This window comes from Denticeps clupeoides, chromosome 9 (genome assembly GCF_900700375.1).
Source record: "Denticeps clupeoides chromosome 9, fDenClu1.1, whole genome shotgun sequence".
NCBI lineage: Eukaryota > Metazoa > Chordata > Actinopteri > Clupeiformes > Denticipitidae > Denticeps > Denticeps clupeoides.
The window spans coordinates 51,307-68,677 of NC_041715.1; the positions used below are offsets into that span (position 1 = coordinate 51,307).

At 43.7% G+C, this 17,371-nt stretch overlaps 1 protein-coding gene across 11 annotated transcripts in view; it reads left to right on the forward strand.

Moving 5' to 3' along the window:
- The window catches only part of LOC114796616 (E3 ubiquitin-protein ligase ubr3), a 31,593-nt gene that overhangs the window by 11,416 nt on the left and 2,806 nt on the right, over positions 1-17,371 (forward strand). For 3 of the 11 annotated variants that reach the window (XM_028990958.1, XM_028990964.1, XM_028990965.1), the window contains 15 exons: positions 946-1,391; positions 2,726-2,814; positions 5,798-5,947; positions 6,260-6,393; positions 7,324-7,434; positions 8,082-8,294; positions 8,493-8,629; positions 11,152-11,237; positions 12,236-12,341; positions 13,698-13,795; positions 15,188-15,312; positions 15,908-16,015; positions 16,094-16,219; positions 16,311-16,490; positions 17,151-17,360. In XM_028990958.1, coding sequence (XP_028846791.1) covers positions 946-1,391; positions 2,726-2,814; positions 5,798-5,947; positions 6,260-6,393; positions 7,324-7,434; positions 8,082-8,294; positions 8,493-8,629; positions 11,152-11,237; positions 12,236-12,341; positions 13,698-13,795; positions 15,188-15,312; positions 15,908-16,015; positions 16,094-16,219; positions 16,311-16,490; positions 17,151-17,360 — 2,319 coding nt within the window. Of the gene's footprint in view, positions 1-945; positions 1,392-2,725; positions 2,815-5,797; positions 5,948-6,259; positions 6,394-7,323; positions 7,435-8,081; positions 8,295-8,492; positions 8,630-11,151; positions 11,238-12,235; positions 12,342-13,697; positions 13,796-15,187; positions 15,313-15,904; positions 16,016-16,093; positions 16,220-16,310; positions 16,491-17,150; positions 17,361-17,371 lie in introns of all 11 variants that reach the window. The other 8 variants (XM_028990957.1, XM_028990963.1, XM_028990960.1 and 5 more) reach the window with 4 other exon arrangements.

The following is a 17,371-nucleotide window of genomic DNA, read 5'->3' on the forward strand; positions in this document are numbered from 1 at the left end:
TAATCACATTCTGATTTAATAAATAAATGAATCATCTTGTATTAAGGACTTCCTACATTCATTAAAAGACTGGAAAAAGACATGGAATTTGAAAAGAGAATTTTCATTTAAAACTAGCTCAGTTTTAATTTTCATTTAAAACTAGCTCAGTTCTATAATATTTTTGCTTCCATACTCCAGAACTACAAGTCATGTAAATCTATGCCCGGACTTATGCCCTATTTTACTTGGGCTTGGGCTGTGCATGCTTGGAGGAAGAAACACTGTTAAGCTGTTCAGGGTTTTCAGAAGTGTAGTTTAAAAATATTTTGGGGAATTTCATTTCAACCGTTCATGTTTTGAGGGGCATGTGGCCAGTTATTGGTGTGATTCAGCGTTCATCACATCATGGGCTACTCGTCTGATTGTGCTAGTGGATTTTTTTTTACAGAAAAACGGTGTTCTGGAATTTACGGCGTTTGTTTATTGTAAAATACCACAATTTTAGAAAAAGTGCCGAACTGTGGCTGCATTGCCATTTCGTATATTCGACTCATGACTAGCAGAATCTTTCTCTGTTTACGATTGTTTTGTGAAGATGCTGTCTTCATCAGGGCAATATCTCCATCTTGTGTTGAAACAAAGAAACAAGGAAATATTTCAATATATTTTTGGTTGTAGCGGAGGGGAAATATCCTATTAAAATCAATGCACAAGGACCCAAGATACTGTTATTTTGTTACAAAAATAATGTCAATGGAGAGGAGGGCATTTTATACTTTGTAGGTCTTGAATGAAAGTCAGTTCATGTGTTTTTTGTGCTTGAAATAACCCCGAACACTTTTATTTGCATGTGTGAAAATCCATTTTTATCTGTAGTCCTTTCTTGACTGGCAACTTTCCTTTTGGTGTGTGTGTGTGTGTGTGTGTGTGTGTGTGTGTGTGTGTGTGTGTGTGTGTGTGTAGAACCTGAGGGAAGCCCAAGTCTTCAGTTTGGTTGCAGAGAGGAGGAAGAAGTTCCAGGAGATCATCAACCGCAGCAGTCGGGAGGCCAGCCAGGCAGTGCGGCCCAAGAGCTCAGCCTCTCGCTGGCTCCCGCCCGGCACACAGCCCCAGCTGGTGACCGAGATCCTGGAGATCCGCGAGAGCATGCTGTCTCTTCTGGTCAAGCTCCACCAGAAGCTGTCGGCCAGACAGAACTCTCTGTCGGACGTCTGGCTGGAGCAGCCCCACGCTGAGCGCCTGGCCCACGGTGACGGCATCACCGCCATCGAACGCATCCTGGCCAAAGCTGCCACCCGGAGTCGCCAGAGCAAGCGCTGCATCCAGGAGATCTGCGGCAAGGTGTGTCCACCAGTTCCCCCCAAAAAGAGCAGCCCCTCTGACAAGAAGACCATGGATAAGGAAGAGAGGTAGGTTATTATATTTTCACAGATGTAATATATGCAAAGCGGTTTTAGGGAGTGGAAGGAGAACCCGCCTCTGAAGAACTTTAACCGTATTAGACGAAGAGCAAAATGAAGAAGAGTCCACTGTCGCCCTCATTGTTCTTTAATGATGATGAAACGTAGGTGGAAAGACTCCATGATGATCCATTAATTTATCTTTCTTCTGAAAGTGAAGTGGTTGTCATTGTGAAGCACAGCACATGGTGTCACAGTTAAACGTGTCCTCTGTATTTAACCATCACCCTTGGTGGTAGTAGCCTAGTGGGTAACACACTCGCCTATAAATCCCACTTACTACCATCGTGTCCCTGAGTGTCTCCAGGGGAGGACTGTCCGTGTAAATACTGATTGTAAGTCGCTCTGGATAAGGGCGTCTGGTAAATGCTGTAAATGGAAATGGTGAACATTGGCAGCCATGACAGGCGCAGTGTGGGGGGACCATACCTTGCAGGCTAGGCCACCACTGTCCTTCTTTTTATTTATTTATTTATTTATTTACTTATTTCTTTTTTAAAGTGAAAGAAATATATTCTGGACTAGTAGCGAATAAAGATGCCAAGGAGACGAGGGAGAGCACGCATGGACAGGGAAGTGATGGGAAGTGAGAATGATGGTGGGTCCGGCCCTGACGACGCCCGTCCCTGAGCGGCTGGGCTGTGGCGCTGCTGTCAGAATATATTTCTGGGTTCTTATTAGCGGACTCTATTTACAGCCAAGCACTAAGCTCCATGACATCCGGCAGTAAACTCCTCCCATCGGCGATGTTCCCCACCACGTCCGTTCATCATTTTTTTTTTTTTTTTTTTTTTTTTATCTCAATCTTTCATTGCAAACCATTGGCTTTTATAGTACGTTGGCACAAAGTACCTAAATAAAGATTACAAATCATTTAAATAAAAATCTTTTTCCATATCATAACCTTTAAATGAATCACCATGAAGTTTAAAACATAAAACATTATTCATTTACATTTATATTTACGGCATTTATCAGACGCCCTTATCCAGAGCGACTTACAATCAGTAGTTACAGGGACAGTCCCCCCTGGAGACACTCAGGGTTAAGTGTCCTGCTCAGGGACACGATGGTAGTTAGTGGGATTCGAATCCAGGTGTTCTGGTTAATAGGCGAGTGTGTTACCCACTAGGCTACTACCACCCACTATTATTCACAATGCAGACCCGATCTGGTAGTTTATGGTATTGATTTTAACCAGTTGAACTTATAAAGAAGGCTTTTATATGTGTGTGTTGAGTTTGGTCCCTTCTGACCATTGTTTTGTTTTTTCTTGACTGCAGACGCCAGAGGGCTCGGGAGCGACAGCAGAAGCTCCTGGCCGAGTTCGCCTCCAGGCAGAAGAGCTTCATGGAGACGGCCATGGACGTGGGTAAGCTATCGCGCCACAGTGAGCGAGTAAATGGAGCCAAAAGAGGCTCATTAGTAAACCAGGACCACTTTGCTCTGGTGGAAAAAGTGAAGCGATTGTCATTGTGGAACACCACCACTGGCCCTTAATCTGCAATCGTACAATCTGCCGGCCCACATCATCGGTCCAAAACATTTGAGCTCCTCTAGTAGGAGGCTTCACCAAACAAACTCTGAGGGAGCATGCTTCATAATCCTGTTCTCTTGTCCAAAACTATAATGCAGTCCTCCAGCTTTTTTTTCTGAACATTCTTATGTCTTTGGTTTAGTAAATGTTCAAGAAATAGTCTAGGGTAGATAAAAACTCAGAATTTGCTCAGACAGAGGTATTAAAAAGTACACTTGAATGAATTGGACATAGAACACCATGTTTCTGTTTTATGTGTGGCAAATTTCATGGATTAATATTTTGACCTCAAGAAAAGATTGGATTATCATCACCATGGTCTCCAGCCCAATCTTTATTTCATTACTGTTATTAATGCCAATGTGGCATCACGGATTTGTTGAAAAAAAGGTATAACAAGTACAGATCTTTATAATAATTATTTATGATGAATTGACCATTGTGGCCTTTTGGATCTAGTCCAGTCATTTGCACTGTAGTGAAGATGAAGAATTATACCTGATCATGTATGGGATTTGGACCTTGTTCTCTTCTCAGAGAGCCTTTTCTCCACTACAAGGTGACCCAGGATGTTGGGGTTGAGGGCCCATGGAGTTAGTAGAGGGTCCTTTCGCAGAGGGACCTTTTTGATGTAGTGCTTAGTGGATGAATAATGTGGATCCCGATGACTGAGTGCTAATACGTGTTAGACAGTAGGTAGTGAAACCAGACAACGTTTCTGGGGAACCTGGTGCTGCATGGAACATTTTAAACAACAAGTCATGAAGGTGCAGAGTAACAATGTGCAACTGCTGCTGTAGTAGAAATGTAATAGAGATGTGTTCTGAACATATGTGGCAGAGCGTGGAAAGGCTGGTGGTGGGAGATGGGCTTTCCTCAGTCTCCGCAGGAAGTAAGGCCCTTTTGAGAAAGCCCTTCTTTTGAGACACTGAAGGCACAGGGTGGTGGCCTTGAGACATGTTGGAACAATGACAGAGCTCAGTGAGATGTTGAAGATGTTGGTGAGAACCAGCTGGTCTGCACATTCTCATCTTCCAGGGATGTCTGGTCCAGCAGCCTTTCGTGAGTTAATTCTGCAAAGAATTCCTCACATCCGCCAGGGTTACACAGACGTCCCCGATGACATTAAACCGTGTTTGTTTTATGGCTTATGCCTAATGTTCAGGTTTATCGACGTGAAGAATGGTCTGGTGGGGCTCTCTGCCGTCACGTTTGTTGTCACAGATTGGAGTGTAAGGTCACTGAGGACAAACATTTGCGCTGGGATTTTAAACAGGCGAATTGGTCAAATGGCAAAGATTTTTTTTAAATATTATTTAACTCAACAGCAGCAATACTCTGAGTTGACAAGGCTATCGAGATAAAGGGAATGAGGGAGAAGACCTTCTGAATTGGATTTTTTTAACAATAGGGGAAAAATCTCTTTTTGCTCTGCTAGATTTAAATAAAACCAAAAAGCCAAAATCGTAACTGATTTATGGAAGTTAAATGATTTTGACGCGAGTGTTGAACTGCCAGTATCTTCAATATATCAGTCAATATATTGGCTTTTAGTTTCCGGATGAGCGAGAGCGGAGCAATTATGCAAAGAAATAAATATCAGTTGCATAATATGAACATTTTAAAATTTAGTAAAATGCAAATTGCAATTCACAATAACTAATAATTTTGTATTTTTTGGCCCAATTTTTTATTTTTTTTTCCATGACCCATAGTTCCATCTTTTTTCTGTAGACTTGCAACCAGACAGTTATTATTTTTCCTATTGTGGTACAGTCTGTAAGGCACTTTGTGTATGTGTATGTGTGTGTGTGTGTGTGTGTGTCCACGTGTCTGGATTGCCTCAGGCCTGACTCTCACTCGTTCGCCACGTCTGCGAATGAAAACCATTTTATTTTCTCCTGTGATCTTCGCTCTCTGGCGGCCGAAAGCCATAAATCAGCCCTGCCGCCGCGGCTGTGACATTTCTGCCTGATATTTACTACTAAATTGAACACTGTCTTTAACATTTAGAACTAATTCCACCTAAAAGTAATTAATCTTCCGCGTTATGCCAGTCGTTGCTCTCTCTGCAGTGTGTGTGTGTGTGTGTGTGTGTGTTTGTTTAGTCTATTACTGATATTTACATTTTGCAAGTTCCATTGAAGAATGTGACCTGCAATTCTATACACCAAAAAATAGATTTATCTTTTCCCCTCTCAATAATGTGTCTGGTTATGGTGTATTCTGAGTGGTGTGTGTGTGTGTGTGTGTGTGTGTGTGTGTGTTCTGTGAATTTCTCTGAAGTCCTTGTTTTCCTCTGGACATTTTATACCATCCGTTTACGAGAACGTTCTTTCCTCCATTTCACAGGATCAGCGACTGACCTTCACTGATGGGGGCACGCACACACACACACACACGCATGCTCACACACACACACACACACACACGCACACACACAGTCTAAATAGTGGGTGTTTCACACTACATTAGCCGTAATGTTTTTGTTGTTTTCCACGCGGCAGCTCTCCTCTCTCCCTCATACTCTGTGTGTGTTAATTTAATGAAGAGAGGAGAAAAAAGCCCTTTAGATTTTGTGCTCGGAATAGATTAACTTTCCGCAGAGACCGTTTCTGTCCTCATTAAAGCTACATTATTCATCTCCATTGTCCAGCACTTTGCTTTATTTCTATATGGATTTGAATGTAAAGCATCTTTTGTATTAAAGAATTCTAATCTGCTACATCCTTTATCGTTGTTTGTAGAAGATAGTTCTGTTTTTTTTTTTTTCTGGTTGTCATGGTGATTTATATTCCTTTTAACCTCCTCCTGTCAGAGTCGCCAGAAGCAGACACCGCCATGGACCTGGGCGCGTCGGAGCAGCCCGACTGCGAGGTTCTGTACGACTGCGTCATCTGTGGCCAGAGCGGATCCTCCACCGACGACAGGCCGTTTGGACTGGTGGTCCTGCTTCAGGCCTCCTCAGGTAAAAAAGTGGCATTTCAGACCTGTACGAACACCACTACACTTTATAAAGTGGGTCCTGTTCTGAGAAGCAACAGGCGTGGACGGTCGATGAAATGGCGGGTTAAATGCTGCGCTAATGAAGTCATTTGTCTGCCCTGTTGGTGGCTGAGGGCTTCTCGGACAGCGTCATGGTGGTGAGCAGGATGGGCGTGGTGAAACACTCCAGAGGAGCTTTTGGAGAGACTGTGCAATGTAGCTGTCTAGAAGCTGTGATGGAGGGCTTAAGATGAAAATGGTTGTTAAGGCTGATCAGTGGCGCCGTGTGTCGCAGTGCTGGGCCACCGGAGCAGGAATGACCAGCCCAAGCGGCTGCCCACCAGCGACGAGGAGCACATCTACCCCGAGGACACATGCGGCGCCGCCTGCGACGTCAGACTGACGCTGCTGCAACGATTCTTTAAAGAAGTGAGTGGCCAAAAATGCACAAATCAATGACCCACAATCCTCAGTGGCTTTAGCAGACAAACATTTAGAAGATGGAAATCGAACGGGAATTGCTGATGTCTTCCTCCTGTAAGTCGCTTTGGATAAAAGCATCTGCAAAATAAAGTAAAGTAAACATTTACAACATTTCCTTTGTGGATTTTTATTGGAAAGCGCCTATATTATCAAATCTGACCCACCCTCAACTGACCTAATCACTGTAAATATTAGACTGCGTCCAGAAATCTACAAGCAGCCAGTTTAACCTGATTTATGAAGAAGGGGAAGTGGTGGCCTAGTGGGTAAATAAGCGTTCTCGTAATCAGACGGTTGCAGGTTCGAATCCCGAACCGCCAAGGTCCCGTCCCCACACACTGCTCCCCGGGCGCCTGTCATGGTGCACACTGCTCACTCAGGGGGATGGTTAAATACAGAGGACACATTTCACCGTGTCACTGTGTGCTGTGCTGCAGTATTTCACAATGACAATTGACAAGTTATTACATCGTTATTACATCATACATTTTGTATGAAACTGAGATATTTATAAATGAAAGCTACTGTTGATTGAACAAAAACCCACCAAATCCACCGAAGCAGTTGTTGCTTGGGGGGTGGTACTTGTCTAGTTGGTCAGACACTCGCCTGTGAACCAGAAGACCCAGGTTCAAATCCCACTTACTACTACTATGTCCCTGAGCAAGACACTTAACCCTGAGTGTCTCCAGGGGGGGGACTGTCCCTGTAACTACTGATTGTAAGGCACTCTGGACAAGAAAATATGAAAAATGCCACAAATGTAAAAATAATTCATCATGTTTAATGTAATCTAAATGTTTAGAATTTTCTCTGTCTATTCTCAAGGCCTCGTCTGGGTCCATTTACAAAGCAGCTTGTGTGTTTTCGTTGCAGAGCTCGTGTCTGCAGTCAGTGTCCATTGGTTGGGATGGAGGGGTGTACGTACAGACCTGCGGACACACCCTTCACATAGACTGCCATAAATCCTACATGGAGTCCCTACGGGTGGGTTTTTACCTTGCAGATGGCATAAATCAGTCGCCACACTAGATGCACACAGTCATTTCTGTTCATACATAACAGGCGTTTCACTGCTTTTGTTGAGCTCGAGTCGTACGTATGTGCAGCCGAGATGCGCCTTCCTGTGAATATGACAACCCATTAGTAGTCCATCCGTCAAAGTGATTGGCTTTTCAAACGGATATTCCAGAGGGCCGCTTGCCCAAACGTTTACTGCGAGGGCAGTAATTCATCACGCTGCGCGCTGGACGCACTTGGTATGGAGTCAGAACACCGGGAGACATGTTGACACCACATTACTTCAACCTGTCAACCCGTCTTTTTTTTTTACATGAGAGATGCATAATCTCTATAATGTCTGGTAATGTAAACTCTGTGCTTATCTTGTGTTTATTAAAATTTCCCTTGGAACATAAATCATCAGATGAATGAGACGACCAATAATAATGTTGTAGTGAATATCAGAAAATTGTAATTTGTAGACTGTTTATGATTTATTGCATTTTTGATTGAGATTTTAAAATGACCAATGCATACGGGTCAATAAACTGGAATATTGAATAAGAAGTGTCTGTATGTATGTATGTATGTATGTATGTGTTTTTGACAGGCTTTTATGTGTTGCTCCTCAGAATGACCAGGTGCTGCAGGGCTTCTCTGTGGATAAGGGCGAGTTCACCTGTCCCCTCTGCCGACAGTTTGCCAACAGCGTGCTGCCCTGCCGGCCCGGCCAGGTGACGGAGGCGGGCGCCTGGCACGCGCCCTGCCACAAGCCCGCCCACGTTCTGGTGAAGGAGGTGGAGGACCTGCAGGATCAGCTGGGGATTTTCCCAGTAAGCTTCACTGTAAGGCTGTTTGCACTTTTCTTTTTCCTCCATGTGGGGATTTAATTTTCCTTCATTTCATTGATTTTTTTTATTTTTTTTGGGATGGTGACTGAGTCCATTCAGCTCTTGTGCTGGCTGAAACTGTTCATTATTTCTTTTTTGGTGTTTTGGCATGGCCATGTCTTTTCCAAATCGAACATGTTTGTTCAATTTCAGACCGAGACCAACCTGAGTAAAGAGATGGAGTCGGTGATAAAGGACATTAAAAACACTACACAGAAGAAATACATGGACTATGGCAGGAATCCCGGCTCTCCCGACAATGACTTCCTCTTCATGTATTCAGTGGCCAGGTAAAGATGGGTAATAACATTGGTAGTAGCCTAGTGGGTAACACACTCACCTATGAACCAGAAGACCCAGGTTCGAATCCCACTTACTACCATTGTGTCCCTGAGCAAGACACTTAACCCTAAATTGCTCCAGGGACACTGTCCCTGTAATACTGATTGTAAGTCGCTCTGGATAAGGGCATCTGATAAATGCTGTAAATGTAAATGTAACATCAAAATTAAAATCAAAATAAAAAGTTAGGCCAGAATATTCCTACGATAATATCAACAGATGCAAACAAAGCCATATTTTGGAATGGGGATTCTATTTGATTCTAAAAGGCCAGAAAGTACGGAACATGGGTCATGGATGTCTGCCTGCTCTCCAAATAGTCGTGTTTTCATGGTTAATCTGTGCACATCAGTCGTACAGTCCTACAAAATCTATTAATCTATTACCAAATGAATCAGAATATCTTTATTATCATTATAATGCTGTCCCTGAGCCGGAGAGGTATTTTAAATACTGTGTGTGGCGTAAAAAAAAAGAAAAGCTAGCTTAAAAGAAGACATATAATAATATAATACAAATATAATAATATATACAAATATACATTTCTTCCGGCGCCCCCAGCGAGTGGCAGCCCGTTACGGCAGCTCTGCTCATTTCTGAGCTTCTTTCTTATTTTTCCTATTTAATTCTCTTACTTTTTTGTTTTTATAACCCGTAACTCAAATCCGACAACATGCACTACCGTTTCGTGCTAGTTTTAACCATTCTTCTCTATAACAAAGACCTCACAGCTGACCACACACTTTGGCACATTCTGTTAAATTGTTAACTGTTTAAATTGTAAATTTGTACATATATACAGGTACATATTTATCTTATTTTTTTTGCTGCTATTACCTTCTGCTTCTATCCACTTTCTGCCGTGACAAGTGCAATTTCCCACTTGTGGGACTAATAAAGGTTTATCTTATCTTATCTTAATACAGAATATGATACAATGATAACGATAAAAAATGATTTATGCATCCAGCCGAATTGGCACCATATTTTTTGAAAAAGTGGAATAAAATGAATGTGATTCTGCGTTTGTAACTGATGAACAGAGGAGTGGGTGGTGTTTATTGGTAAAAATGCTCTCCTTTATTTTAGATGAAACTCATTTTCTATTTTAATTTGTAAATATTCACTTTATTTTTTGGTTTAATCCTCTCGGAGTTGGTGTCAGCATTATTTTTATTATTATTATTATTTAGGGGGAAACTGTATCTTTCCTTATACCTGAAATAACTGAAGTGCCATTGTTCTCTTTTTATTTTCTGTGACCGGAGGGGTGTGACAGGGTGTCTGCGACGTGTCCATGTGTCCCTGAGGGGATGAGCGAGAACGTTGTTGGAGCAGAACGGGGTTGGCTCGCTACTTTTGCTCTGCCAGTCACGTCTGATGTTCGCCATCATACCCTTTGTTATATGTCAGTCCCTGTCCTGTCTGGGCGTCTACGTCCCCCTCATTTTCTTTGTACTCTCCCATCCGTCTCCCGCTCTCTCTCGGTGTTCACCGAGCGCTGCAGATATTGCCAGAGGAACGGAAGAGTGGAAAATTCCCCTCACACGCAGCCTTTCTTATCAGCGGCAGCCAGATGGGGCTCGACACGGCTGCATTATCATGGTGAAATTGTCCCCCATCCTCCCTCTTTCCTGCTCTCTAAAAAGCCCTTCAATTTGCCCCACCCCCTTGGACAAGTGGGGTCTCCAGATCAGGATAATTACATCTACACCTAGCGTCTGCTCTAGCATCATTTATTCCACGCCTGTTTACTTCTTCTGTTTTATAGAGATAGAAGGAGTGTCGTATTGACCTGGTATGATTTGAGGGTTTGGCATTTGCTGTCCCCTCTGCCATCGTTCGCTCGCCATGCTGATCAATGAGAATCAACTTCAGAGGGGAAAGGCACTCATCATTATTCTGCTATTTGGTTAATGGAAGACCAGAGTCTGGAAAAATGAAGCTGTGTAATGACGTGCCTCTCTGCAAATGAGCTCTACCCAGCGAGGGAAGTCACAATATGCAGCACACAATATTTTTTTTATCATTGGCAATGATAACCAGTCGCAATGCAGTCAAAGCTGAATATGGTATTCAGAGAAGCAGGATTTCTTGGGATTTTTGCATAATTATTTTATTTTTTTGCAATGTTGTAAGATGCACAAATATTTTAGCCCAGCATTGTCCAAAAAGCACATTAAACCACTTAAATCTGATCAACTAAATAAGAGATGTGTTCCTTGTTAATTATTCCAAAGATGCAGTTTATACCATATTTCCAGCGTAAAACCGTAAAAACATTGGTGAAGGCAGAGATTATACATTATTAATATTTCATGAGTAATTTGTTTATTTGCACCACATGATTATACTTGGTCCACTTTTGATGTCTTGAACTTAATGCGAGAATGCGAACGGAACTCCAAAGATCCGTATTATTAGTGGAGCGACTAGATTTGTCAGACCGACTGTCTTTCTCTTCCCTCAGGACCAACCTGGAGCTGGAGCTGGTCCATCGAGGAGGAAACCTGTGCTGCGGCGGAGCCAGCGCCGCTGCCAAACGCTCCTGTCTGAGTGAGTTCAAATCCCTGGTACAAATCTTTACAGGACTGGAGGAAGCAGCAATCCAAGCGAGTTGGGCTGTAAGCTGTCTACTTTAGTGCAGAAAGTTGTGAAATTCCACGTTCTTTTTTACTCTGACCAGCACAAGACCTTGATGAAATGCTGACAAGCACGGCTCAGCTTTCTCTTTCATTGCCACATTAAACACACGGTGGCGCTGACAGCGGAATTTTACCCCGGTCACACTACATTAGCGCTCACAGCTGGGCAGGGGGATACCGGGCTGGAGGGCCCACATCTCCCACAATGCCACGGGATACATTTTACTGTGAAGACTTTCTGATGAGGTGAAATACAGTGATAAAGTTCACTAACATCAATGGGGCAGGTAGCCTTGTGGAATAGAAGTAATGTCAGTTTCATTTTGCCTTTTGAAACCGGTTCAGATGCACAAATGAAATTGTTGTGCATCTTATAGCCTGTAGGGGGCAGTGTTGCTCCGCGTTTCGTCTCTGCTTCATCAGAGAGCAGGCAGGCTATAACAAGTGACTGGGACTAACAGTACAGAAAGTTCTCGGTGTGAGAGTGATGTACCTACCCATCCATATTTTTTTGCCAGTGAGATAAATAATAAAAACCCAGTAGAAGTGGGCAAGTAAATGTATCGTGCGTCCAACAGCACGTTGGATAAAATCATCCAAAAACAGTATTTCTGTTCCGTTGGGCTTGCGGGATGGGTTTTTGTTTAGATCGATGGCTTTGAGTTGGCGAGTTGGGCCGTGTGTGTGCAGATTCCACAGAGTGCATCTTCTCTGCTTGTTTTATTGCTTTTTGGTGGAGTTTCTGCTCTACCGCGTCCACCTTTTGTTTTGGTGTCTTCTGGGTTTTTGTGGTTGTGATTGGACACTGATGAATTACCCAGTGGCTCTTGCCCTGCTTATATAGATGATTTGTATTAATTTCTAAATGCATGATGACATCACGCCGTGTTTTGGTTTTTGTTCCCGCAGATCAGCTGTTCCATGTGTTGGCCATGCACATGCGGCTGTACAGCATCGACTCGGCGTACAACCCGTGGACCCGCCTGACGCAGGTCACACACAGCCGGGAGTCCGAGTGAGTCGTGGCACACACACTCACACACACGTATACACACACGCACCTATAATCAGTCTGTGTAGCCAATACAAACAATAGCAGCAGGGAATTGGTCACCATAGATACCGGTAATCATTTCTGGCATGGGTGCAGCCATTATCAGAAAAAAAAAAAAATATATATCACACACACACACACACACATTTTTTGTCAATTGTGTGCAGCCCATCAAAAAGGTTGCTGGTCAAAATCAGCACCATCGTATTAACATCCCAACAATCAAAGCTGCTAAAAGCCTCGTTTCATTAGCCTTCACCGCGCCTCTGTGACTTTAACCAAAAAGGTGTTTGTTGGCTCACTGAGCAAGTCCGTTTACACGGAAAATCTCGTCTCTTTTTCCTGACTGGTTCACACGTTGAAATCCAATGTTCTCCGTCTCTGGGGAGATGTGGGGATCTTACCGGCTGCCTCCGTGGCGGCGTTGCTGTCGAAAGGGGAGAGCGGCTACGTTTATACTTGTTAGACCGAAAGAGCTTTTAGCCGCCTGCTCACCAGGGAGCAATTAGGTGCTAAAAAGACCTTGTTAGAGGACCTGGACTAGGGCAGGTCTCCAAGGCCCCGGGCCATTCGTCTCACGCTGTTTAAAAAGACGTCCGCTATTGTAATCCATTCGCGTTTTCAGATTCCGTCAGCGACTTGTGCTAATGGTCTTTTTTTTATATTAACAGCAACATTTAGATTCATGTGCTTGACTTTTTCTCTGATTCCCAACCCCCCCAAATCAAGGTCACAGGTGCAAACGCTTTTATCCAAAGCGACTTACAGGAAGAGGACCCCAGCAATTCACGTTCGATTTCTATAGATTTTGAGTTACAAAACTAAGAGCCCTGATGAGGCCCCACATGCTCGAAGAAGTGCTAGACGAAGAAAAAAAATTATTATTATTATTATATATTTTTTTATTCATTATTATTTTTATTTTTTTTATTTTGTGCAGTGTGTGTGTGTGTGCGTGTGTAAGTGTTAGATTCGTCTGAAATACTTTTTGAATAAGTGGGTTTTCAACTGCTTCTTAAAGCAGCGCTTGTCAGCTGTTATAAAAAGCCCATTTAAATGGAGATGGCAATCTGGCAGCGACCGCCGCCTCGCAAACACGCCCGACACTACGACCAAGAGCTCCTGCCGGACAATTAAAAATGTCATCAGCTCTGACGTGCATTTAAAGTGTCTGGACATGTGGGACAGACTTCTCATTTTTTTATAGCACCGTCCAGAATACATGACTTGAGTGTTTTAGAATTCAGCCTGCAGAGGTGAGCTGTTGCATGGCGGTTGCATCATGTTAATACATTTCTGTGTGTTTGCACTTTGAAGGTGTGGTGATGATCGTCCAGAGGTGCCCATGCTTTTCAGAGACGTGCCCTCCCTCCTCATCATCTTCGTCCTCACCATGCCACAGCCTCTGCGCAAAGGTATGACGCTGCTCCATCGCCAAGTACAAATTACTCTAATTTGTTCCTGAATGTTCTGCCACGTTGTGCACACAACTTCTGAACCAGAAGACCCAGGTTCAAATCCCACTTACTACCATCGTGTCCCTGAGCAAGACAGTTACAGGGGACTGTCCCTGTAACTACTGGATAAATATTGAAAATATAAATGTCTCTGGGTTCCATTAGCAGAACAGTCATAAATGTCACCATTAAAAGCAATATAATCCAAATGGACCAGCTCCACCTCCATATAATGGAAATGCATCACAATATTTTGGTTTTTTTTTTATGTTTATTTACTTTCTCAATATTTCTTGCCCTATATATGGGGGGCAGGGCCAAATAATACGTTTTATCAGTGCTGGTTCTTACGACGTGAATCACCAGGTTGAGGTTCTTTCATGACGTGCTGATCGCTGTGGCTCACAGTAGGACCGCCCGGCCTCTCCACGCAGGATTATCTGAATCACAGCAATCTAATGCTGAGGGCCACAGCGGCTCTGGAAGTGCCATGAGCAGCAGGACTGGAAGCAGGGAGGTCATGAAAGGGCCCCGGCTCTAATGGAGTTCGGCCTCAAGGCCGCCACCCGAGCAGGTAATGAGGATGGCTAAAAAACTGCTCCAGGCCCATATCCTGCGTTCACAATGAATTAGACTTTCTGCTTTATGACCATAGTACCACGTGGGCAACCCCCAGCCGGACTTCGTATCGCTTCCGTTCCCACGTTGATTAAGGCAAAATAGCCGCCATTGATTTTCACGTGCCGTGTGCAGAGATGGGTACAAAACGAAGTCGTTATATTAAAACTGCTGTTATCAGAGGGAAGGGAACACCATCAATGTGAGTTTAAGGTGATGCTTTATGATTATTATCACACCACCATCAGCAGCAGCAGCTTTATGAAGAGTGAGACGGACCTCCCAGTGGGAGCAGGAGATCGATCTGATGGTCTCCTGAAGACCCTCCACAAGAGCTGTTTTAAGTGGGCAATAGAGGGTGCAAACGTGGAGATTAGTGTTACTTTACAGCAGGTGATCCAGTGCCAACAATATGGAAACATACATACACACATCACATAGATATATATTTTATAAAGTTCGTTTTTTTTCTTCTTCTCTGTAACCAAAATAAAACTGAACTTTCTTTTAGGAAAATATATACTAATGGACTATATTAAATTGAAAATAATGTAAATGTTCATTACGTGTAAACATATTTTTATTTTTTTATTATGGCTGACGTCTCATGAAAATCCCGGAAATGTCCAAAAAACAAATCACCCTTTTTTTTTTTATTTAATTTAATCAATTTAAGGTCTTCTAGTTCACTTTTCATTAATGCAAAGCAATTTGTTTTTTTTTCTCTTGCAGAGCACTTTACTTGCGTGGTGAAAGTGTTGTACCCGCTGCTGTACACTCAGGCGCTGGCTGCGCTCTCCATTAAATTCACTCCCGAGGAGAGACGGGCGTGGCTCGCGTCCGGGGCTCACCAAAAGGTAAAAACACCAAATCTACCAAATATCTCCAGCGGAAAAAAGTCTAACTAAAATGTGTGCGCTGGTTTTATTTTTTTTTTCCCCCATTATTAAGAATAAGAGGTATTATATTCTAATAATAGCCTTTAGTAGAAGTGACTGCTGGACCCATGCCGGGTTTTAGCTCTGAACACATGTGCTTATAAGGAGATGTGAGATTTGCGGCTTGAGCTGCTCAGGGTTTTAAGTGTGGTGTGCTGCCTTCAGCGAATCGCCATTGTTCTCCTGCTGGGGCTTTGCGGAGCGTCTCCTGCTGTCATTAATGGAGACGGCCTCCACAAGCTGCTTTGTTTGTTGGAATCCCTGTCGTCATGGATACGACTCTATTTTTATTTAAAATAAAATAAAGGAGTGAAGATGGTGCGGGGAAAGACTTTTAAAGCCCTTAAATTCCACCTCTCCAGATGAGGCGGAACTGAAGCGAGCAGCAGATAAGAGCCGTTTTTGAAGCAGCTTTCAGATTGATGAATGTGGCTGAATTGACCCCCTTTTTAAAAGTTGAGGCAAGTTGTTCACTGATCTTCTGAACGCTCGGAATCTCCACTTATTTCAGCAGAGTGGCTTCAACACCGAGACGTCATGGGAAGCGCTCCTCAGCCACCTGGTCAGCGAGCTCTCGGCAGCAAAAACTTTATACGAGGTCAAGGCCGAGGAGGGATCCACGGTGAGGGACACGGGTCTGGAAACGGCCGATTTGTCGGGGGGTTCGCGTTTAACTCCGCATCGCTCTGTCTCTGTGTAGCTGAGCTCCACGGTGTGGACTCCACAGTCTATAGAGTTGACCCTGCAGCAGTTCTGCCTGCCTTACCTGCGCCTGTCCTGCCTGCTGCAGCACCACCTTTATGGAGACGGTCTCACAGGCTGCCTGGTTTGGACACAACTTTCATGAAACTGTTATCCGTATAAATGATGGATGTGTGCAAGTTGTGGGCATTTAAGCACGCTCTGCTTGGTTCCAGAACGAGGAGGAGTTCTCGGTGTTGTCCGCTTGTCTTGGCCTGGTGTCCCCTGCAGCGCAGCCCGGCAGCCAAGTGAGCAGCGCGTCCTGCCTGGAGTGGCCGGTCAACCCCTTCGCCCTGCTGTCCCAGTGGTGCTCCGAGGTGACCAGCCTCCCGGAGTCCCAGGCGGAGCAGACGGTGGTGAGAAATGAGGTCTAAGTGGACCTCCATGGCCATGCATCCTTCGTCTCCCTGCGTCTCCGCTGTTTATTTATTACCAAGGACGCTACCAGATGCTTTGTCAGTTAAACGCCACTCCACAGCTTTTATTGAAGGCGGCAAATTACATAAATGACTCAGTTATTGCCTCGGCTCTCAAGCAGTCACTTTACGACCTGCAGCCTGGTCCCATGTTACTGATGTTACTGATGCCCCAGTTTCACACGTCATGTACATTACACAGGCTGTGTCATTTAAATTATGAGACTCCAAGTGAACTTATTTTTCCGTTGCAAGTTGACCACATTCCCATACTCAAGTAGTTCTAAATTCATTTTTAGTTTTCTCTTGTTCGTCAGCCAAATATATTACACATTGTTGTTCCATTCATTTGAATAGATGGAATTAAAACATTGGACAAATTTATGTGGAAAAGAAAATGTATAAAATATATATAAATTGAGTGATTTAAATGTTAATTGTTGTGCATGAATATACTTAATTGATTTAATTTTGAGCATTTGAACCAGTCATATAAAAGAACACATGTAGACTCAAGTGTAGAATAGTAACCTGTTTGATAAATAATTTTTTCATAGAATGAAGTGGTGGTGATTTATATATATATTTTTTTTCATTTAGACTCTGGTGGTCCAGGATCCCCGGTGGGAAGCTCCCCGCCTGCTCCACCTGCCAGACAACTACAACACCATCTTCCAGTACTACCACCGCAAGGCCTGCACCGCCTGCAGCAAGGTGCCTAAAGACCCCGCCCTCTGCCTTGTCTGCGGGGCCTTCGTCTGCCTCAAGGGGGCGTGCTGCAAGCAACAGGGCATCTGCGAATGTGTTCTTGTAAGTTCCAA